The following is a 24,773-nucleotide window of genomic DNA, read 5'->3' as shown; positions in this document are numbered from 1 at the left end:
TTTCAGCTCTTTTTGAAAGCAAAGGACTTTTCATGATAGATAGATAGATAGGTAGATAGATAGATAGATAGATAGATAGATAGATAGATAGATAGATAGATAGATAGATAGATAGATAGATAGATAGATAGATAGATAGATAGATAGATAGATAGATAGATAGATAGATAGATAGATAGATAGATAGATAGATAGATAGATAGATAGATAGATAGATAGATAGATAGATAGATAGATAGATAGATAGTCCACCACCTCTTTTTATCTGTTGTGGTTCCTACATTGTCATTAATTTTCAAAAGAAAAGTTTTAATCATACTCATTGCTGTTTATGCTGGAAGGAGCTACTGTTAGATGACCTAGCGTACATGACTTGTATTAAAACAAAAACCCTAAAATTAAGTGTATTTTTACAACTGATGGTGCACCCCTTTAAGAAAAATAAATGAATTCTGAGTGATGAATACTTTAGATATACTACCCAATTGGTGCAAAAAAAAAAAAAAATGTATATATACACACAGTGGAAATGTTTCTGACATCCTCCAAAACAACCTATGATTCTTCTCAGACAAAGTGTCAGTTTATGCTTTTATAGCTCTTGACATATTTGCCGTCTAACATTATTTGCGAACCTTCTCACCCTTCCAGCAGAATCCCATACTTACAGAACAGAGCAATCGGATTGGAGCTGTATGTGTAGCTTTAAGACTGTAGCACTTAGACAGGCAGCTTGGGGATTTGCCAATCATTGGAGTTCTTCCTAAGCTCATTCTATGTGATTAGGACACTGAGAGACCTTAATAGTGTTGATGGGCTAAGAGCCCACATGGAGCAGATATCAGGACACTCATTCCACTTAATACTATTAACTCAGTCGTGCAGCACTTTAAGTAAGTTAAAGTTAATATTTAGACATGCAGGCCAATTTATATGTTCGATAGAAGGTTAAAATCCCAACTGTTTAATATCTTCAAATTTCCACCTCTATTTCCTGGATAATTGGTTACATTAAACTATGGCACCATTGCTCTTATATTTTCAGCTTAATAGCCACAAGAACTTGACGTTAGACTGTTTTTCAGCATCAGGATTTTTTAAATAACTTTCTATCGCTACCACGCTTGAAAACTCTTTGTTTTGATTAAGAACAATGGCTTCCTCCAATTGTACATATTTTGTCATCAATTCAAATTTTTCATTTCAGTCCCGTTATGCTTTACATTTAAGTCATTGCAGTCTAACATATTTAAGCCATATAACAGAAAAAAATTATGGAAAAAAGTCAAACATTTATTTTAAGTGTTATTACCATGGTGGATAAATTGCTTTCATCAAATAACTTATATAGTTTTAAAATGCCTAATGTAATCAAGTTGAGGCTGTTTAGATCTCATTAAGTCTGCAGTTTGAAAACGCTGTACATTTCTGCCATTGAGGTCATGCAAATCCATGCAAGTGTTATGCAATCTGTGTCTGGTTGTCAGAAAACGGGACAGATGGACCCAGTATTCAAGGTGAGACCATCAGGAGGAAAGTTCAAAATGTTTATTAAAACAAAACAGAAGCGGGGAGCTGTGGAACGAGATCCAGGGATCCGCAGTCCAAGCGGGGGTTCCGATCCGCCGAGGAAAGGATAGATCCTGGGTTCCAGGGATCCTCAGAGCATTTAGGCAGGTTCGGAGTTAGAACGGGTCTAGAAGCGTGCTCATACAGACACGCAAAGATGCAGACAGGCAGGATCAGGTGCAGACGGGCCGGCTCAGTGGTTGAAGTAAACAGAGACATGACATGGTACCTGAATATCTGCTGGAAACTTTAAACTGGACTCCTCCTTGGAGCCAGGCTTACGGGAATAAAACTGACTCTCTGCGTTTCAAGCCAAAACACTGAGGGCTCCGTGGAGAAGGACCAGGGCACGCTCAGGAGACCAGACAGACACAAAAATACTCTTAATCCCCTAGCCGCCAGGAACAAAGATATGAATCATGGAAAAAACTAAACAGACAGACTAACAGGCATAAACAAACAGTGATCTTGCCCCGATAGCTTGGGCTGAACCGAATGTAAAGGAATAGACACAGCTGGATGAGATGAGTGATAATTAGAAAACCGGGCAGAGTTAGGTAAGTCAGTGAGTGAAATGAACATTTAAGGTGAGCCCTCAGTACAGATCATGACCCTGGTATGATGTATTTTCTTCACAAGTTATGGAAACATTGTAGGGATTATTTGGAAGGCCTAACTCGGTGGTAAAATGTCTTAAACTGCCAGGATTAGGATGGATGCATGGATTGATAATATGACACGACCTTTAGAGTAAAATTGTATTTTATCAATACCATTTAAGTCCACAAATATACAGACCGAGGAGTTGCCTGGGAGACATAACACTAAAAATGATTTATTGACCATAAAGAGGTTGATGCTAATGTTGCGTTGTCCTCTTCTCTGTCTGGTTCACAGTTAATTCAGAACCACTCATCATTAATGAGGTATCATTGATTAAACTAATGATTCTTTAATTATCAGATCATTTTCTAACACATGGGCTGCCTTTTCAAAATGTAGTGATTTGCCAAAAAGTGATGAATATATTCCGTCTGAGTTAACATCTAACTTACCGTTAATTATTGTTCACTCATTTTCAGATTATAATTTCCCAATAAACACAAAAGGAAAGACTAACAATCCTGAATGAGAAAGCTAACATGCTACATGATAACCTTAATGAGAGTTAATGTTAAAAAAAAAAAAGTATAATAATAATGATAATTAACAGTAGCAGACAGTTGACTGACCGATATTTCGCCGGTCAAGTACAAAAACACATACTCAATGCATCAAACAGATGAGGTTCACATTTCTGTTATACAAGCAAGTGTTGAGTTTAATGAGCCTTATGATTATGATCATAGTTAATGTTAAAAGTGCCTCATTACGTTATACCTGAGCCTTTACCAAACAGATAAAAAATCATTTAATCATAGTAAAATTAAAGCAATATACACCAAGCGTCCATCCAGTGTTTTTAAGCCTAAATAGAATTCCAGGTGAGATAATAGAAACAGACTTGTCGCCATCTGCTGGTAGTACCACAGAACTATCAGAGAGCCACATGTTAACAACTAAATAGAGCAAACCGTCCAATAATGTGTCTAAGTAAAGAGACAGCTCGGTATGGCCAAAGAACAACCAGTAGAAATTGAATAAATCGATCTACGTCAACTCTGAATCCTCCACGTCATCTTTCAAAACATCAAGGGGAAATAAAATTCTCTGTCTGTCAGTCAGTCTGTCTATCTATTTGTTTTTACTTAGACTGTAAAGACGAACAATAACATTGCTATTACTAGTATCAGTAATAAAAGGGGACATTTATTTATTCACCTATACATGAACTTAGCAGACACATCTGAATGCCTTGGCAGCTTTAGCTTCTGCTTCAGTGAACACCACATATTATATTTCAACAATTGTTTTAGTCTTATCCCTTATCCCCTTTATTTCATTTTTTTCTTACTTGCTTTGATTCTGTTTTATTTTCCTATATTTTAATCATGTAAAGCACTTTGCATTGTCTTTGTACTGAATTGTGCTATACAAATAAATTTGCCTTGCCTTGTGTTGCCTTGCCTTATGAAGTGTAATATTATTTTTACATTTTTTCACAAGGGCTTTTGGACTTTTCTTCGTGTTTCCATACTTTCCTTGCTTGTGTTAAATGGCTTAGCCGAGGTGGGCTACTTCTTGTTTATTCCCTGCGCGCATGCAAATTATCATTTATTTACTAAAACAATTATCATTTATTATCATTTATTTACTAAAAATATTATGAAAAAACAAAGAGTAAAACCAAAAAAATATTAAATAATAAGCCAGCAGGACCGGGTAATCTTTCATTCAAACTTTGTTTGACATTCCAATGAATTACTGCTATGTACCTTTTAGAAATTTTAAAAATGTGACTACGCACCTTTTAAGAAATCACCTTAACTACATAATTGGTTTATTGAGCTCATTTTATCTGAAGCTGCAACATACTGCACGAGAACCAGTGTTGTGCATGAACGCGTTCACTGAATACGTTCATATTTTTTGTGAACGGCGAACAGAATGGATCAGTTTTGAATTAATGAACATGAAAAAGTTAATTTTCATCCATGTCAACTGAACTTTGAGCTCATTTTTTTTAACTAGGCACTAACTGGCACAACATTGATATTTTTCTTCTTGCTCCCTCGTCTTATTAAGTTATATTGTTCTCTCTATACTGCCTTGAAGTAGTCTGCTGGTTCTGGGCACGTTTTGGAATTACATTTTTTCTCACACTGTGTTGTACTCTGGAAAAGACTTAGATAGATTTAGATAGATGTGTTTAAGTTGAAAAAGCAGAAATGCCTCAAGTATCTTAACTTACCACTGAGGTTTCACAGTTCAACCGTGGTGATTTGAGAGTCATGCCATCTCAGCTCACTTGAAATATTTAATACACGTTATTTATTTTAGAGGGAGAGTCCCACCCCTGCAGCACCACACACTCCCGGTGTTCATAGTTTTTCCAAATAGTGCCAGAGCACACCCTGAGCTCCTATTTCTGTCTGCTCCTCTACTTTTGGCTCTTCATCTTCATTAGCAAGTGTTATTGGGGCAGTATGTTTCAGCTGAGTGTTTCTTGGACTAAGAATAGTCAAAACAAACTTTTTTCTTGTTCTTGCCACCTTCAGAACTAGAGAAAACCTCTTGCTTCTTGTAAAGTATATGGTGGCCTTTAGATCTCATAGAAAACCTTAAATTTATATTGGCCTGCAAAAACCCAACTGGTGCATCTCTAATCTTTACCAATTCCTTTAGAAATATTTCCTGTTTTGAGGAACAGCATCTGATATCTACGGAACAGGATTAGGGCCACTGAAAATAAAAAATAAAAAAGTTAACTGACTTTTTTTTTCAGAATTCTGCCTTTAATCTCACAATTCTGACTTTTTTTCTCAGAATTCTGACTTTTTTATTGTCAGAATTCAGTCAGCATTCTGAGATTAAAGTCAGAATTATGAGATTAAAGTCAGAATTCTGACTTTTTTCCCATGTTAAACTGAAAAAAAATTTAAAAATCAGAAATCAAACATTTTTTTTCAGTGGCCCTAATCCTCTTCCGTAGATATCAGACTACAGGCCTTTATTATCATTTTTTTATTTAAACATTGGTTGTTGTTTTTTTTTTACATTGCTCGAGATCCTTAAACATCATTGAACAGAGCGGGTGACAAAACCTGGATATTCATTTTTTATGTGTTGACACCTGTTAGTGTACGTGACCAGATGTGGTCTCGAGAAATTACAGGGTAGATTACTTCTTTCAAAGATATTTTGTTTTTAGTCGAATTTGTGTTTGTGTGTAATGTTTGCTTGTTTGTCTGTCTGTAAGTCAGTATACAGGATAACTTGGAAATTTAGAAATGGGTTTCACTTCCATACAGTAACCCCAAATTCATATCTTCAGGTAACACAGAGTACATGTCAGACTTAATAATACTACTTCAGCGATAGTTTCAAGGTGTTATTTTATTGTGTGTCTCGTACCATGTCTTTCGGTTGTGCTGTTCTTTTTGCATCTCGTTGCAGGTGATGAAGCAAACTGAAAATGTTTTGTCATTGTCTCCTTTCTATCTCCTCTTTCTTTCATCTTTTCTCTTTTTCTTCTTCTGTTTTTCTGCACTATTTGCATTGCAGTGTCCATATAAACTGTAAAACTCTCTGCATAATTATAATAAAGCAATTTATATGCATTAAACAAGTGGAGCAATATAGCAATTGCCATACTGCTACACTTGTGAAAGTAAAATCTTTTGGGCTCTTTTTGGCATCAATATAATTGTTCTTATTGCCAGACAGGACACTGTTAAAAAAAAAGAAGAGAAAAAAGAAATGGGTTTTGATTTTCTTTTTTTTTTTTTTTTACTAAAGGTACTAAAATTTACCCCCATATAGATGAAGATGTAAATAAAGGCTGAATCAACATTGATTTCATTTAAGTTATAGTTGAATTAAATGTCAGGATTCAACATGGGTCCAATATTTTTCCCTAACCATACTTCACTGTTGATACACTCCGACTTAGGATTTAAAAATTTGCCAAAATCTCTCAAAATCCTGTATTTAAAATGAATATACACACAAATATGTTCTTTGCTATGAACTGAAACCTTTGGGCTGAATGTACAGGTGCTGGTCATAAAATTAGAATATCATGAAAGTAGATTGATTTCAGTAATTCCATTTAAAAAGTGAAACTTGTATATTATATTCATACATTACATACAAACTCATATATTTCAGATGTTTATTTTGTTTAATTTTGATGATTACAAATGACAACAAATGAAAATCTCAAATTCATCATATCATAAAATTAGAATATTACTGAAGACCAATAAAAACAAAGGATTTATAGAAATGTTGGCCAACTGAAAAGTATGAACATGAAAAGTATGAGCATGTACAGCACTCAGTATTTAGTTGGGCCTCCTTTGGCCTGTATTACTACAGCAATGCGGCGTGGCATGGAGTCGATCAGTCTGTGGCACTGCTCAGGTGTTATGATAGCCCAGGTTGCTCTAATAGTGGCTTTTAGCTCTTCTGAATTGTTGGGTCTGGTGTATTGCATCTTCTTCTTCACAATACCCCATAGATTTTCTATGGGGTTAAGGTCAGGAGAGTTTGCTGGCCAATTAAGAACAGGGATACCATGGTCCTTCAACCAGGTACTGGTAGCTTTGGCACTGTGTGCAGGTGCCAAGTCCTGTTGGAAAATGAAATCTGCATCTCCAAAAAGTTGGTCAGCTGCAGGAAGCATGAAGTGCTCTAAAACTTCCTGGTATGTGGCTGCGTTGACCCTGGACCTCAGAAAACACAATGGACCAACACCAGCAGATGACATGGCACCCCAAACCATCACTGACTGTGGAAACTTTACACTGGACTTCAAGCAACGTGGATGAAGTGCCTCTCTTCTTTTCCTCCAGACTCTGGGACCTTGATTTCCAAAGGAAATGCAAAATTTACTTTCATCAGAGAACATGACTTTGGACCACTCACCAGCAGTCCAGTCCTGTTTCTCTTTAGCCCAGGCAAGACGCTTCTGACGCTGTCTGTGGTTCAAGAGTGGCTTGACACAAGGAATGCGACAGCAGAAACCCATGTCTTTCATACGTCTGTGTGTGGTGGTTCTTGAAGCACTCACTCCAGCTGCAGTCCACTCTTTGTGAATCTCCCCCACATTTTTGAATGGGTTTTGTTTCACAATCCTCTCCAGGGTGCGGTTATCTCTCTTGCTTGTACACTTTTTTCGACCACATCTTTTCCTTCCCTTCGCCTCTCTATTAATGTGCTTGGACACTGAGCTCTGTGAACAGCCAGCCTCTTTAGCGATGACCTTTTGTGTCTTGCCCTCCTTGTGCAAGGTGTCGATGGTCGTCTTTTGGACAACTGTCAAGTCAGCAGTCTTCCCCATGATTGTGTAGCCTATAGAACTAGACTGAAAGACCATTTAAAGGCTTTTGCAGGTGGTTTGAGTTAATTAGCTGATTAGAGTGTGGCACCAGGGGCCATCAATTTTGAACCTTTTCACAATATTCTAATTTTCTGATATGATGAATTTGAGATTTTCATTTGTTGTCATTTGTAATCATCAAAATTAAACAAAATAAACATCTGAAATATATGAGTTTGTATGTAATGTATGAATATAATATACAAGTTTCACTTTTTAAATGGAATTACTGAAATCAATCTACTTTTTCATGATATTCTAATTTTATGACCAGCACCTGTAAAGCTGTTTTTTTTTTTTTCTGTTTGTGTTCTGAAAGGAAAGCGTTGACCTTGGGGAGATCATGTTCTCATTGTGCTACCTGCCCACTGCAGGCAGACTCACACTTACTGTTATCAAGTGCAGGAACCTCAAGGCTATGGACATCACCGGGTACTCGGGTAAGTCGTGTTCTCTTTGTGTGATTCACTGACAATGACAGCGAGTCAAAATAAACTATCTTCCTTTTAATTCCCATTTGTAGTGATGACAGAGAGAATAAAGAATCCATGGACGGTAGTTTGAGTGGGCGAATTCAGATTGTTTCAGCTTATTATTATCCTGCACCTGCAAAATTAAAACTTTGACAAGAAATAGTTTCAGGCAGTCTCTTATTTTAATGGAGTGCCATCTCACTTCTCTATTAAAACTTCCCCTACGATTGGGATATCACTTGTGAAATGTGACATTTATTAGGCTTTAAATGCCAGGGTTCAAGTGTTATTCAGAATAAATGTGGTTCCTTTTTCCTCCTCACACATTTAATGACATTTCACAGTTTTGATGTGACTCACAACTTTAATTCCCTGAGTTGTCAGAGCTTTTGCAGTCTGTTCATTGTAAACTTAGATCTATTGTATTGTGCCTCCCAGCATATCCAACATGTTTATGGATCCAGAGCAGCTTATAAATAACTAAAACCTGGCTTGATGGATGCTGTGCAGTGATTTATCACTCACAAATGAAGAGCAAATTCAGCATTCAGGAAGCTTTCTTAGTGATGCTATTTGGGAGCTATCTTTGGCCTTGCATCCATTTTGTTAACGCACGGCGGTGAGTCACTTTGATGCACATTACTGGCACCAGGTCCTCCAGCATTGCTTTTTTGTTTAGTAAAAACATTGATGCACCAGTTTATCAAATCCAGAAGGGATGATCCTTTGCCGTGGGAAAACATTCAAGCTTTGTCTTGATTGTTACTGCTCTGCTGGTGTGGAAATAAGATAAACAAACATGCTGAATTAATGGTTTCTTTCCTTTCTCTCTTCCTCTCTTCCCCTTGTTAGATCCCTATGTTAAAGTATCGCTCATTTGTGACGGCAGGCGTTTAAAAAAGAAGAAAACGAGCATTAAAAAGAACACCCTGAATCCCACCTATAATGAAGCCATCATCTTCGACATCCCTCCAGACAGTATGGACCATGTCAGCCTGCACATCTCTGTGATGGACTACGATTTGTATGTTTATTCTATAGCTTGATAAATAAATTATATTTTTACTTGATGATTAACACGATAAAAAACAAAGAAGATCATGGTTGCCAAAATGTCACTGTACTCTTTTTCGTTCTTGTTAAATTTAATCATTTTAGAGCAATAAGATTCATATGAACTTGATTTTTTGTTGTTTTATTCTGTTATTAAATTATTTTGAACATGTTTAATATAGCAGGTTTGTAAGAGAGTATTACTTACAATTACTCATGGTCACATATTCAATTCAATTAAGTTTATTTATATAGCACCAACTCCCAACACATGTCATCTCAAGACGATTCATTCAGTCAGTCTGATTAACTGTTTTCTAAGGACAACCACCTGATTGCATCCAGTCATTGACTCGCAGGACATTCTCCTCCTCAATGATGATGTAGCTAGCGACAGTATTCACTTGAATGGTGTCAAGGACTCTTCAGCAATCCCTAGCAACAAGCATGCATGCAGGGACAGTGGAGAGGAAAATCTCTTTTTTAACAGGAAGAAACCTCTGGCAAATCCAGACTCAATATGAAAAGCCTTTTGTTGAGGTTGGCTGGGGTTCAAAGAGAGAAGCAAACATACAACAAGAACACGGAAGCACTGATCTATAAAAGTTTTGTGCTTTAAAAAAGTAAAGGTAAACTAAGTCAACAGTTAAGCCGGGCGTACACTATGCGATTTTTTTCAGTTATCGCACGCAGCTGCCGCTCACACTGTACGGTGTGAGATCACAGCTCACGATTTATGTTCGGCCCGACGCTCTCATGCGATCTACCTGCTCACAGTACGACTAAAAAGCACGTCGGACTCAGCTCCACAGTGAGATGGAGCTGCTCTGACGCGTTTATCAGGAAGCAAGACAAGTAGAAGGGGAATATTAAGCTCACTATAGTGAAACGCACTGCCTTGTGCATTTTTGTGCTGAAAGCCCTAAAAAGAAAAGGCGACAACATATTTGGACAAAGACATGGCTGAGCAAACTTGGCTACTATGGTCTGTTTATTTTAAAAAAGAACTGCATTTCACTCATTGCACCCCTGCCACACTGCTGTGTTTACATCTGAGAGGCAGAATAAAACATATTCTCATTATCAGTTTGTATGAAATCGTACGAAAAGTTATGCACAGTATTTCGTACGTTTTTGTACTTTTTTCCTCCTGCATGCGCAGCCAGACAGACGAAAAAAGCAGATCCGCTGACGGATGTAAAACTGGGAAAAACAGTGCAATAATAACTTCTTGAAGTTTCTCACTAGGTTGCTTGCTGTTTTGTATCTTAGGGTTAGGGTTAATTTTATGTTAAATTCTATGTTATTGAATGGTGCGTAAGATGCGCATGCGCAAGGATATCTTGTCTTGAGGCAAGATGTAAAAATATGACGAAATACGACGAAAAAAACATCAAAAACGTACGAAATACTATGCATAACTTTTCGTACGATTTCATACGAACTGATAATGAGAATACACTGAATAAAAAGAAGAATCCTTGTTTGCGCATGCCCACCGAGCCATTTGCCCACGACGGTCGGGAGAAAATCAAACATGTTTGATATTCCCTCGACCTCACGATTCCTGATCGGGGGGTGGTTGTGAGAGGCCGATCGCCGCTCATTACCCCCTGTACACTATACGACTTACGACGCACGATCAGGCTGAAAGTCCGCCCGATCGAAAGATTCTCGCACGACTGGAAAATCGCCCAGAAAACGTACAATGTGTGCTGGCTTTAAGAAGACAAGCCCTGAGTTTGTTTTCATGCAAAGGTGATGAAAGAACATACTGTTAGTCACAGTAAACGCCATACGCATTGTTATGTCTAGGAGAGAAACAGGACTAGATGTTAAAAGCCTAACTGTATCATCTATAACTGAGGTGTTGATGGCAGCAGCCCAGCGGATATTTCATTGTTTATAGTTTCTCTGTCTTTAAATAGGCAAGGCAAGGCAAATTTATTTGTATAGCACAATTCAGTATAAAGACAATGCAAAGTGCTTTACATGATTAAAATACAGGAAGATAAAACAGAATCAAAGCAAGTAGGAAAAAATAAAAAATAAAAAAAATATAAAAAATGCAGAAACAAAAAATAATATTAAAAACAGTTGGACTAAAGAAAATATGTTTTCGTTGAACTGTTTAACTAGAACAGTCGAAGGCAATCCTAAACAAATGTGTTTTTAGTCTTGATTTAAAGGAACTCAGGCTTTCCGCACTTTTACAGTTGCCTAATAATTCGTAATCAAAAAAGATTGAGTGTAAATTTGCTGTTTTTATTTTATTTTCTAAATTTTTTCCTATCGTTCTTTCTTCTATATTTTTTAACTTTATTTTGTTTGACATATTTTATATTAATACAATTTTCAAATTGTATTTAGAGATTACATTCTCCTCTCTTTAACCTCAATACAAATATTGTTGCTAGCATCGATGCAAACGAATAAAAACGCATCTTTGCTCCTAAGTCCAGAGGAAAGCCCTCCCAGAAGGGAAGGGAATGTGATCAGAAATAAACAATTTTGAAAAGAATACACTTTTTAAAACTAAGTCTGAAAGAAAATTTTGAAAAATAAAATTTTAAAATCTAAAATCAGTACAAGAAATTTAGAAAATAATGTTTTAAAAAGATCTTTTAAGGACAAAATGTGAAAAAAACAACAAAGTTACTCTCAAAACCGTTACCTAAGTTACCTAATTGTTTTAGTTGTATTACTTTATTGCAGTTTTTTTCACATTGTTAATTTATAAAATGTGTTCTTTTCTTGCAATTGCAAGGAAGCAAAATTTACTCCATAAATTTGCAATTCAGTGCAGGAAATGCTAAAGTTAGCTATATTTCAGACAAAAGCTAAGAGCAAAAGCAGTGTAATATGGTGCTTTGTGTTTATAGAATGTGACTCTGTCCAAGAAATATGAAAGGAATGGTTGGAGTGCAGACAGCTGACAGAATGAGAGCATGCATGTTAAAGGTCAGATTGTGGGTATTTTTCTTTTCCTGTTTCTCAGTTGAAAAAAAGGGGGTGAATAGCCTACCTGCAGAATTTCATTCTTAGCCTTTTATGTTGTATTCACACCCTGGCACCATGAAGTGACCTTATCAGGTTGTCTTAATAATCATAGAATTTTTCAAAGAATAGAAAATTGACATTTATTCAGTTAATTGAATTATTAGCACATATCAGGTGTAATTTCTCCAAAACGATTCGGTTTAAATGCCACAGAGAAAACCAGCTACATCAGTTGAAAGGGGATGGGCAATCAGCGTTGTCTCCTTTGATTACAAGCGGGCCCTTGTGCAATAAAAAAAAAAGGCATGTTTGAGATGTTGCATCAAGTTAAATCAGATTTATTCATTATATCACATGCTTGTGCCTCCACAGGGTGGGTCATAATGAGATCATTGGTGTGATGAGAGTTGGAAGCCATGCTGAGGGACTTGGCAGGGACCACTGGAATGAAATGCTGGCTTATCCACGGAAGCCTATTGCACACTGGCATTCCCTCCTGGAGTCCAAGAAATCTGAGAAGGAGGTGCGTAAGATTGTAGGGATTCTCCTTGAAGAAATGTTCTATGTCTGGGTAAAGCGCTCTACTTAACAGAAAAAAGATCTGGAAAAAATCAAAATCTAGATAAGTCATTTTTTCTTAAAATAAGTGCATTTGTTCTTGGATTAAGAAGGTAAAAGAGACATTTTGCCAATGGAACAAGACAATTTGCACTTAAAATAAGAAAACACAAATGCATTGTCTTGTTTCAAGTGCATATTATCTAATTAACATATTTTAAGAGTAAAAATACGCATCCCATTGGCAAACTTTCTCCTTTAGCTACTTGAATTAAGGATAAATGCAGAAAATGTAAGAAATTTTTACTTATTTCTAGATTGTTTTTCCAGTGAGAAAACCATATTGAAGGACAGTCTCTTAGGCTAGATTCAGTCAGGTTAGAGCTAGTAGCCAACAGAAATTAGGAGACTCAATATAAATGTTGATCATATTTTGTTAATCAAATTTAATAAGCATATCAGAAAATTCTTAAACAGCATTGTTACATTAGTTTTTAAACCCTTAGCGAAATAAAGATAATTTTAGCTTTATGAACATCAGTTTAAAACATGTCAGCATTGGGTACCATGCAGTCACTTAGGGTTGGGAATTGAAAAGATTTTCACGATTCCGATTCCCTTTTCGATTCTATGAAATGATTCGATTCTTTATCGATTCTTTTTTCGATTCCAATTTGGGGGAAAAAGGAGAACAAACAGTTTGATTATCAGCATCAACTTTGTTTACTTAACTATTGCACAATCTTACAAACTCAACAAGATCAAGATGTCCACAGGAAATGTGAAACTGGAGTAACATCTGTGTTTAAATGAAAAATAAATATACAAGAACAAACTTAATAACCAACAATGTCTAATAACAAATGATGGGATAATAACCTATTTTAAATAACAAAAAATACTAATTATAAAAGAGTAGTAGGGAAAATTAACAGTTATTTTGCAGAAAGATGAGCATATCTGCTTTTTCTGGAAGGATACAGGATCTTTCAGGGCTTATGGTGTCTCCAGCCGTGGAGAACACCCTCTCAGATGGGGTGGAGGAAGCCTGCACACAGAGGTAGTTTTCAGCCAGTCAGATAGCAAGGGCAGCGTATCTTGCTTGTTCCACCACCACAGTGTGGCGCTATCCCTGCAGGGGATGGAGGGCAAGCTTTTATAGAGCTGGATTTCCTGATCTACCCTCTGGGCTAAGGAAAGACGGGGCTTTGATTCACAAAGTGACCGCAGCTCGTTGTCTTCCTCCTCGAATAGTTCTTCCAACTTGCGTAACTTGCGTAACTTGCGTAACTTACGTAACTTACGTAAAAAACGTGACGTAAGTCGTGCTCCCCAGAGCCGGCGCTCTAGGCTCTGGTGCTGCGGGAATCGAAAAAAGAATCGTTCAGTGAGCTGCCAAACGATGCCATGGAATCGGAAAATACGGAACCGGTTCTTAACAGGAACCGGTTTTCGATTCCCATCCCTACAGTCACTATTATCTTTTTGTTAGATTTATTCACAAAACAGTTGATACTTAAAATGATTTTGAAAAAAGGGCGTGAAGGTGGCGCAGTGGTTAATGTGCACGACCTATGGTCGGAGGCCATAGTCCTCGACGCGGCCGAGCTGGGTTTGAATCTGGCATGTGGTCCTTTGCCGTGTGTCTCTTCCCCCTCTCGCATACAGTGTTGGGCACGTTACTTTGAAAAAGTAATTAGTTATAGTTACTAGTTACTTCTCCCAAAAAGTAATTGACTTAGTAACTGAGTTACTCCACAATAAAAGTAACTAGTTAGTAGTAAAAGTAACTATTGCGTTACTTTTGCGAGTGTATGAAATTAATAACTGGGGATGTCTAATTCTGAAATCCTTTGTTTGGGTTGTTATAGATACTGCAACATGTAGCTATATCCATCCATCCATCCATCCATCCATCCATCCATCCATCCATCCATCCATCCATCCATCCATCCATCCATCCATCCAGATTTCTCCCTTTCTCCATATAGGCTAATGATTGTTAGCGCTCTCCGTAGTTCCCTAGTGGCGCAAGCACAGGGCGGCTGTTACGCGCCTTTAGCGAGCATGCGCGTTTCCTGTCGCTTGCGCGGTGAATCGTGCCTTCTGTGCGGAGATGCAGGGGAAACCGTATCTGATGGGGAAACGCAGCTCCACGTAACACCAGTATTTCCATCTGGAAAGCGCTGTTTTGCCGCTGGAGTCCTCCTCACTCTCCATCCTCCCCTCTCTCATGACACGTGCATGAGTCCTATCATGAAAAAAGGTTAATTGTGCAACCTGAGTAACGTGCCGTAACGGGGTGTCGGCAATTGTTACTGCGTTATAGTTACAGTAAGAGTAATCATTTTGATTACTCGTTACTAAAAAAAGGTAGTGGCGTTAGTAACGCCGTTACTCCCATCACTGCTCTCATACCCCCTTTCCTGTCAGCCTACTGTCAGAAAAATGTGCCACTAGCGCTGTAAAAACTTGAAAAAAAAAATTATTTAGAAAATCATCGAAAATCCAAACTGTTTAGGCAAATAAATAACCTCTTTTGATATCTGTTTAGCAAATGTGAGGTGTCTCCAAAGTTCAGGAGAGTTTAGCCTAGCCTGTATTGGGTGGGTCTACATTCAGATAGCTCAGCCTAGAGGCTAGGTGTGTCCTTTGTGGTCTGCTGGGTCTAGATCTATGTCTTGGACTTCTGAGTAGACTCAGAGAACATGATACAGACAGTCTGTCTTCCAGAAATCTGTGTCTGGAATCACCAGTAGGAGATCTAACTTGATTGGGTGTCGAGGGAAGAAGTCAATTTAACCACGTTTTCTTTTTACCCTCTATGAATTTGGTTCATGGGCAAATAGAATGGGAGATCTGTGAGTAGAGCCTTTTATCTCAAGCACAGTGGGGGGCATCTCATGTCCCTGGGTGTATTTGGAGAGTGCTTTGGATAGCCATTTTGAAAGGAGAGCAAACAATTTTTTCCACCAATCTTCAAAGTTAATATCATGATTTATGGCATAACGCCTTTTCATAGCTTCTCAAATATGTGAAAAGCTTAAATTATTATGTTAGTTGATTAATTAATTATAATAATCAGTTATTCACTATTCTGTTAGTATTTCCGTAAAAGTTTAAAAAGCAATCCACTGGACTTGGTTTCCAAGGTTTAAAAACCTTGGAAGAGCCTTTTATCCAAGGTTTCAAACCTTGGAAACCAAGTCCATTGGATTGCTTTTTAAACTTTTACGGAATGATTATGACCTGGATGACTGAGAATCTTCATCAGAGTTCCGTTAGTTTTATACACTATTCTAGGGTCCAGATTTTGTGACCACTTTTGCAATAATCTTTTGCTGCCGTAACACCACAATTTCTCCATCATTGGAAAATAAAGGGATTTTATATTCTATTTTCTATTCTATTCAAATAGAATCTGCAGAACAGTATTTAGAGAGAGAGTGTTGGCCTAGTGCAGAGGTCTTCAAATGGGGGTCCGTGACCCCTAGAGGGTCCACAGAGGTACTGCATGGGGGTCGCAAATGTTTTGGTTGATTAGACTTTTTTTTTTTTCATATTCCCCCCTGCAATTTTTTCCACTAATTGAAATGTTTCTATATCCACATTAACACGAATTCAACAGACTGCAGTAAACAGATAAATAGAGGTAGAAGATGTCTTTCAGTCATCAATGCACACATTCAGCGACACACAGGAGCTCTTTCAAGCTGGACACCGTTTCATTCACAACACCTGTCCCATCAACGATGAAGCAGAATCAAAAATGCTTTAATAATCCCAGGGAGAAATAACTTTCGTTACATGACTCCATCTGTAATAGAGTCACTATAGGACCAGTTTGATATAACACAATTTCATATAATATATATAATTAGGGGGTCCCCGCTCCATCTCACCATCAATTTGGGGGTCCTTGTGGTAAGAGCAGTGTGTCTTTGCTCTGAGAAGGTTGCAAGTACCCTCTTCGATCCCTACAGCCTGCACTCTGGGTTCCTTAGCAAAACCCTTAACCCCACATTGCTCCCACGGCACCAGACATTTAACCTGACTCCGCCAGAAACCTTCCATAGAAGTAATTTTGGGAAGGGGCGAAAATACTAGTTAGCTGATTGGCCTATGTTGGTGATAGACGGGCCAAATAAACCAATCAGATCAACGAAGCATATAACGTACTAACAGAGCGACGACGAAGAGGAACAATTGATAGATCAAACTCTTGCCGAAACCAGTCGGGAGAAGAGCAAAAACATATTTTCCTCTGAGAAAAGCCTCCAGAGCAGTGTTTTGCTCTTCTTTCAGTGAAAAAATACTCTGTAATTCCGATAAAACTTGCTCGATAGCCACGCTAACGCTAGTTTCATCGGCTGAAGCCACCATGTTCTTTAGACTGAACTGTCGCGCTTCTCGTTGCGTCACACCTCGACCCGCCTCAAAGCCAACGCTGATTGGACGTTCGTTTGGCGAACGGCTCCAAATTTTCTTTAACGGAGAGTCTCCAGACTGATCTGCGAGTGAAACCTTGAAAGCTCGTGAGATCAGGATGGTCTCACGAGGCTACCACACAGTAGCAGCCCACTGCTCCCCAAGAGGATGGGTTAAATGCAGTGGTAAATTTCTCCAATGTGAGATCAATAAAGTTCAACTATTATCATTATTAGTATTAATTTATTGTTTCTATGTTACATAGTCCAAACCCCAACAAGCTTTGATGACAGATCAAATGTATTTCTTAAAATGCAGAATTAAGGTATCATAAGTGTTAGAAATCAAGTTTTCAAACTATTGGGGTGAAAGTAGCGTCAGATGCAAGAGTTTGCCCTGCAGCCAAAGGGTTGTGAGTTCAAATGTTGTCCCTTCACCTCACCTGCATTTCCTACTGAGATCAGAGGGCCTGGTGGAGCCCGTGTGTCATCCTTGCATCTGTCAGTGAGCCACAGGGCACCAACAATGCGTGTGGGTGAATGACTGACTGTAGTGGAAAGCGCTTTGGTCAATTCTCCTGACTAAAGGTGCTATATAAGTACATGTTTACCATTTAACCACTTCAATATTAGAAGAATCAACAATTTAATGTTTATTTTAAGAACGCTGACACTGTGGCACCCTCCTGTTAGTTAAAATACTTTTTTCTGATTTGACATAAAATGCACCGGCTTTGGGATTTGACATCGTTCAGGAATCACAATAAACACAAGGTTCTTAGTTTTGGAAGAATTATTATTAGCGGTTTTTCCCTTCTGCTCTTTTACAGAATCTACTACTGCTGAATATCCTGAATGAATGACTGTCTTTGTGTTTTTGTCCCACAGTGGAAGGCGAGAACTGCCAGCTTTGACAGCCAGGGCTCCTGCCCCTCACCGAGACCCCCTGCTAGTCCCTGAGATGAGCTACCTGTGACCCAGCAGCCCAGAAGGGGTTTCCTCCCTCCTCCTGATTCACTTCCTGTCTGTGTGCTTGAGGAGAAACACAATCCCACTGTCTCTCCCTTCTCACTCGCTCTCATCCCCACACCCCTCACTTCCTCCAGTCTAGTCCCAGAGCACTCCCAAGTACTGAAATAGGACTTTCTGTATGTCAGCTGTGTGAAGCTCAGGCTTTTCTCGATGTGGCTGGTGCGATGGCCTGAAGCTAGGGTTGTTTTCTAGGAGATTGGCTAGAGATCATGTCTGCAGACATTGATTGCTGATTTGTCCACGCTGAGGTAAATCTAGCTAGATGTCCTTACAAAGTACTTGCAACTTTGATTCATGGAGTCTCTTTGATGGAGAAAAAGCCCTGTCGAATATCACTCCATGAAAGCAGTGGATATTTCTCAACGGGAAGCCGAGTTCATATATTGCCAAGGAAGAAAAAAAAGGAGATGATCTAAAAGAAAGCTATTTTAGAAGTTTATGCTTCACTCACATTTATTTTTGCATTCTTGAATTAACATTAGATCTATATTTTTTTGTTAGATGTTTTTGTTAGATAGTTCATATATGATTATCTTTATGGGTTAGGCTATAAACTCGAGTAGTTAAAAGTTTTGTATAGGTTTAAAAAACAAAAAAATAAAAACAAAAGATCACCATTGAGAGGACCAGAATGGAATAAACTGGTTCCTCTTAAGTTTTACAACTTGTAAAACTTCACAACATCATGAAGACCCATCAGTTTTACTTTTTTTTTTATTTTATTTTTTTTTATGTGAGTAAAAACAAGTAAAGCTGTCAATGAAGAGAGATCCAAATATCTAAGCAGGGATATTTCAAGCACACTTTTATCACTCTTACCTTCTTTATCACTTTGGTGTTCCGTTTCTTCCAAAATAAGAACATAGACAATAAAGAAGCCTTTTCGTTTACCTGTTACTGTAGGTTTGTTTTGCTAACGGTGTTGGCGGATGTAAATATATTTATGTACTGGTGTTTTGTATTCGGTTTTGCTTATAGAATAATAAATGATAAGATAGAATACAAAAAAAGAGATTTTGAATTCATGACAGTGTCAGTGATGAAAAGAAAAGAATAAGGTTTCAATATTCCCCTTTTTACAGATGCAACTTTTTATGTCTATTGATTTACTAAATGTTAAATTGGTTCATTGTGTTGGGATTTGTAGTAAATTCTAAGTTTTGTTCTTATGCTTAAAAATGTTCCAATTCCAAACTGAATATGTGGAAGGATTTCATTAGATAAGGGGGATTTTTTTATTTATTTTTTTTTTATGCCTGCTATGTCACTTATTGGTTTTGGTAAGACTTCCACATTAAGTTGAAACTGAGAACCGTTTTAAACTAGTCAACAAACAAGTCTGTTACTAACTTGAATCATCCCACAGTGGAGCTTCTGTCTTCCTTACATATTTAGCAGTGCAACATACTGTAGTCTGGAAAAAAAATCGAAATCTAGATAAATAATTTTTTCTTAAAATAAGTGCATTTTTTCTTGGATTGAGGAGGTAAAAGAGACATTTTGCCAATGGAACAAGACAATTTACACTTAAAATAAGAAAACACAATTAAATTGTCTCATTTCAAGAGCATATTATCTAAATATCTTATTTTAAGAGCAAAAACACTCATTCCATTGGCAAACTCTCATTTACCTACTCAAATTAAGGGTAAATACACTTAATTTAAGAAATTTTGACTTATTTCTACATCGTTTTTCCACTGTACAGTTCCTATTTCTAATAATGTTTATCTACTGGTGGTATTAAAATCTGTCTTCTGATGTAAGTTTATCCCCAATTTGAGTCACATATACACTTTCATTATCAAACTGAAATGGCACATATTGCCTTAATAGAAAATATCCATAAACTTGCATAGTATGATAAAAAAAAAAAAAAAAGACTTTCCAAAGACACATCTCTGGCTTTTCCAGTGCGACCTGCTTCATCGAGTTATGAGTAAGTAGGTTTCAGAAATATACTGTTCCAAAACAGCATAAGTTGGCCAAGATACTGTTGATACGTCTTAAAATTCTAATTAAAAATCAATGATCAGCTGTAACATAAGAGTTTATCTCAGAAATATTTATTTTAATTGTAAATAAAATAAAACTTTAAGCTGTTTAGTTTAAATACTATTATTACTAATATTATACTAATATTTAAATAAAATGTTGTGAGGCCGTTTACGGTTAGCATCAGGATCAACACATTTTTTCAGAGATAGAAGAGAGAATAGAAGAGAGATTGAACGATCTTCACTGTCACTTTTTTGACTATTTGATTTAAATTTCATGTTAGCTTCTGCTTATGGTATTAGTTGTTGCTAATATAGGCAACAGTAGATCACAAAATGAGCACATTATTTTCAGTTTTCAAAGTTCAGGATTCCAAGAAAGGCACACAGCTAGGGCGTGGTATTTTAATGAGCCCTAGACATAAATACCATGAACATTTTAAAACTACAATTGATGTTTTAGGAGCAGCATATCTATTTAGGAACTGATTGCATCACGCTACTTGAGCAGATAAACCTATTCAAGCAGTAAATATTAGCTGGTTATTATTTTAAGAAGACATAAACAGAAAAAGGAAAACATTTGATGAAATATGCCCACTTGCATGAAAACTATTAAATTAAGGGAGTAACTATAGAATTTCTAAATTGTTGCTCTAAAAGTTCATCCATACATTCATTCAAAGGTTGTAGATAGTAGCAATTAAAACATTTAGCATCTTGGAAATGGTAAATATATTTTCCTGAAGTTGTCTGAAGAGTACAAGTAGTTAGACTTAGTCAAATGTTTTGCCCATAGCTATGTCTAGGAGAGAAACAAGGCTAATTCTATCATCTATAATTGAAGTTGTTGATAGCAGCAGGCCAGCTGATGCCTCCCTCCAGGATGATGACACAGCTGGATAGAGTGCGAGGCCAGATTAAGCTACAAGGATGAAAAAAAGCACCAAGAACATGAAATTAGAAGTTAAAATAACAAATCATGTTAAATTAGAGAATAAAAGTAGAATGTGGCAGATTTTGGAAAAGTGGCCCCTATGTCCTCCAGCATTCAAGTGTATAGCAGCATAACTACAGATATAGCTCAAGATAAACTGAGCCTTTCTAACTATAACCTTTATCAAAAAGGACATTTTATGCAGTCTAGTCTTTAAAGTAGACAGCATGGTGACCTCAGATTAAATCTGATAGTTGGTTTCCGAGGAGAGAGAAACCAACATACATACTAATTAAACTAATATCTAGGAACCACTAATAAATCTACAGATCGAAAGCTCTATTAGGAACAGGAGGAACAATCAGATCTCTGATATAAGATAGAGCTTGGTTATTTGAGGCTTTATATTTTAAAAAGGAGCATTTTAAATATTTTTTTTGGATTTAACAGGAAGCCACTGAAGGGAAGCTAAAATTTGAAACATAAAATCTCTCTTTAATTTAACTTTGTCTACAGAGTACTGGATCAGATGTAAGACTTTTACTACATTTTGTGGACTTTCTGATAGTGAAATATTACAATAGTCCAGCCTTAAAGTAGCAAATGCAAGGACTGGTTTCCTCAACAATTAGCATCTTCAACAATTCTTGAATAGACCTACATCATGTAAATTATGATTATTAAGAAAAAGGTACAATAGATATAGTATATACAGTGCGTCCACACATGACAGCTTTTATTTTTAATTGAACGGATCTAGATTGTTTGTGTCAAACAAATTTTTACGTTAGGCCTCTTCAACATTATCACGTCTCAAAAGAGATGTGACAATGTTGAATATCAGCTATAAAAAATTTACTTTAGATTTTTTAACCTTCTTATTTATAAATAGCAATCTGCTCTGGTATGATAAATGTACCCCTATCAATGTTGCTGTTTTAGCAACTTGAAAATTTTAAAATAAAATGTGCCTCATTTTTATAACATCATATGCCCTCTTGGCTTCCATCTCTACAAATAACCAGTGAATATTAGTAATTATAACTCGGCTTTTATAAAAGTATGCAACATTTAGAGTTGCAACTTTTAGAGATGCCGTTAAAATAGTCTATTTAGCAGCAAAATGTGTTGTTTATAATTTTTTTTCAATTTTTACACTTTTTCAAAATCTATAAAGTGAAGAGAGAGGAAATAGAGTGATTGTAACTGACCTTCTACTCATAAGTGACTCACATCGGGCAGCGACTTACATCAGCTAATGTTCATTTTTAGTTTCAGCATATACAGTAACCATTGCTATGGTGTCTTTTGTTAGCAAAGTGACATGACAGGCAGTGGATTTTTAAAACTTTACAGCTGTAAGATATATTCACATTTCTCTTGTGTTTGTATTTGTTAATGACTGTTTTATGTTTCAAAACTGAAAATGGTTATATTGTAAATGATCATGGCATTGTGGATATTCTACAGTACATCTCTGTTCTGTGCTTGTTTTCAACCAATGCTTTAAAAGAAAAAAAACAAACAAAAATATCTTTGTTTTTAATGAAATGTTTAATTCAGGTGTCATTTAATCCAATTTTAGGTTGTTATAGTTTGAGCTTCCAGAAGCAGTACTTTATCTGGAGCTCCTCATTAGCACATTTAGAACGCAACACAAGAAGCTGCAAACTGGAAATGATACCTGGCGGGACAGCTGCTTAACAACAATCGCAGATTACAGTTTGGTACAGTTTGTACAGATGCATTTAACCTAACGTCATGCCACAGAGTATGTCATGGGAAAATCGAAGCCAGACATGAAGACATAAACAGATGGATTCTGCAGACCTTGAAAGGTCTGTTTTAGACATTTCCTTAACGGATAAATATACCCAAAGAGAGTCGTTTGGCACTTCTGTGTTAAACTGAGAGACTAAGATGACAGAGCGGGGGAAGCTGTTGGGTGGACAGGTCTGCATCAACAGAACGGTGGCATTTCTTTAATTGGCGCCTTTTAGAGCAAGAATGAGTCACTGCATTGTTCCTGCTTGACGTATTCTACCATAGCATCAATACTCTGCTGTAATTCAATTATTTGAATGTTGAAAATCACTTTAGACTAATGGCATTATTAGATTTCTACTATCTAAACAAGTGGGTGATTTATTGTGTTGTTTCCGCTCCTTTTATATATATATAAAATAAAAATTGTATTTTATGATGGTGATATTCCTCCAACAATGTGGTGTGTTTTCATCTATGGTGGAACCTGTTAGATCGATTGCCTCATTTTATGGACTGTTTTAAGACCTTCTAGCTTTGCCTATTATTGTACTGTTTGTTGATATGATCTTGTAATTCTTTCCAAATGTTAAAATAGCTCCAAGGTTTGAAATTTTTTATTAAAGATTTTGTATCTGTAATGATAGAAATGTTGTTGAAGACAAATGAGTTCTTGCTAAACTCAGTGATCCAATGTGTAATAAAGTAAAACTGAAATAGAAAACAGTATTTTCACCACAGGTTTTCATTTCCTCGTTTTGTTTGAAATTCTCAACGAAAAAAAAAAGCATCAGAAACATTGCTTGTTGTGTTTTCTCCCATGGAGCGTGATGTATTCTGTGACATGATTTCCTTTTCTTTGATTAAAAGACTTATGCAAAAAAACAAAAAACAAAACGGGGGCTTCTGTAATGCGTGTTTTAGAGACAAACAAACAACATCTCCTCTGGCTTAACAAGCAGATACTGGCTGAATAACATCATGCAAATAAACCGAAGGAGAATCCACAGACCAAAGACTCGTCATCTATTAATACATTTTTGGTCTCCCTATTCTGTACTGTACAATACATTAAAAAAATTGAAAAAAATAAAAAGCAGTTCAAAAGCTAGCCAGCCTTTTCCAGTTATATACTGGAATAAATTAACAACAGATTTCTACAAAAAAAGCATTATTCCCATTAAGACTTTCAACAAAATAGGAATGTTAATTCCCATACATTCCCCATTAGCCTTTCACTCATTTGTGCATCCCTCTTGGATCCCGATCTTATCCTGACATAGGAGAAGAAATGCTCCAGCACACCTTCTCTACACAAATTATAGGATATGTTTATTCATTTTTAAATAACAATTCTATCTATGTTGATGAACCTCCTGGATTGATGAAGACTATCTCGCCTCAGAGGTTAGAATGGCAAACTGACAGCAGTCGGTTTTATGATTTTTAAAAAAATTTTTTTATGGATTTCCCCTTTTTTAGATTTATCTCTTTTTTTGTCACATTTAAATGTGCCACTTCATTACGGAGTATTAACTTAATAAAGAATTAATAAAGAATATGGAAAAGACGTCCTTTTGAAAATGAGATTCACCTGAAGGAATCTTTCAATAAATGACTAGAAACAAGCCTGTATAAATTCTCAGTCGTTCGGGTCTTGACAACCACAGACAGGCAACCGGTCTTTTGTTTAACTCTGTGGTAACGAAAAACAATGAAAGAACATTGCAATTACAACAATAACTAATGATCCCATTTACATTCAGTAAAATAGTGGGAATTTTAGTCCCTCAATGCCAATAAAGGCAATATAAAATAGGGTAGAATCAAAAGGATTGTACTAATTTTATAGACATTATTTAGTAAGATATAGATAGATCCACAATTTTTTTTCGTCGCATTTCGTCGTATTTTTACGTCTTGCCTCGAGACAAGACATACAATTAACCCTAACCCTAAGATACAAAACAGCAAGCAACC

The 24,773-nt window shown here is 36.7% G+C and overlaps 1 protein-coding gene across 1 annotated transcript in view; it reads left to right on the top strand.

Moving 5' to 3' along the window:
* Positions 1-18,812, top strand: part of syt6a (synaptotagmin VIa) — a 186,766-nt gene extending 167,954 nt beyond the window's left edge. Inside the window, exons 4-7 of the mRNA XM_038309189.1 lie at positions 7,872-7,992; positions 8,878-9,049; positions 12,451-12,601; positions 17,952-18,812. Coding sequence (XP_038165117.1) covers positions 7,872-7,992; positions 8,878-9,049; positions 12,451-12,601; positions 17,952-18,023 — 516 coding nt within the window. The 3' untranslated portion in view covers positions 18,024-18,812. The remainder of the gene's footprint in view (positions 1-7,871; positions 7,993-8,877; positions 9,050-12,450; positions 12,602-17,951) is intronic.
* Positions 18,813-24,773: the final 5,961 nt, after the last annotated feature.

The sequence above is a fragment of the Cyprinodon tularosa genome, unplaced genomic scaffold, assembly GCF_016077235.1.
Source record: "Cyprinodon tularosa strain WSP-4 unplaced genomic scaffold, ASM1607723v1 ctg66, whole genome shotgun sequence".
Taxonomy (NCBI): Eukaryota; Metazoa; Chordata; class Actinopteri; order Cyprinodontiformes; family Cyprinodontidae; genus Cyprinodon; species Cyprinodon tularosa.
The sequence above is the reverse complement of the archived record's forward strand: the minus strand, read 5'-3'. Positions and strand labels throughout refer to the sequence as shown.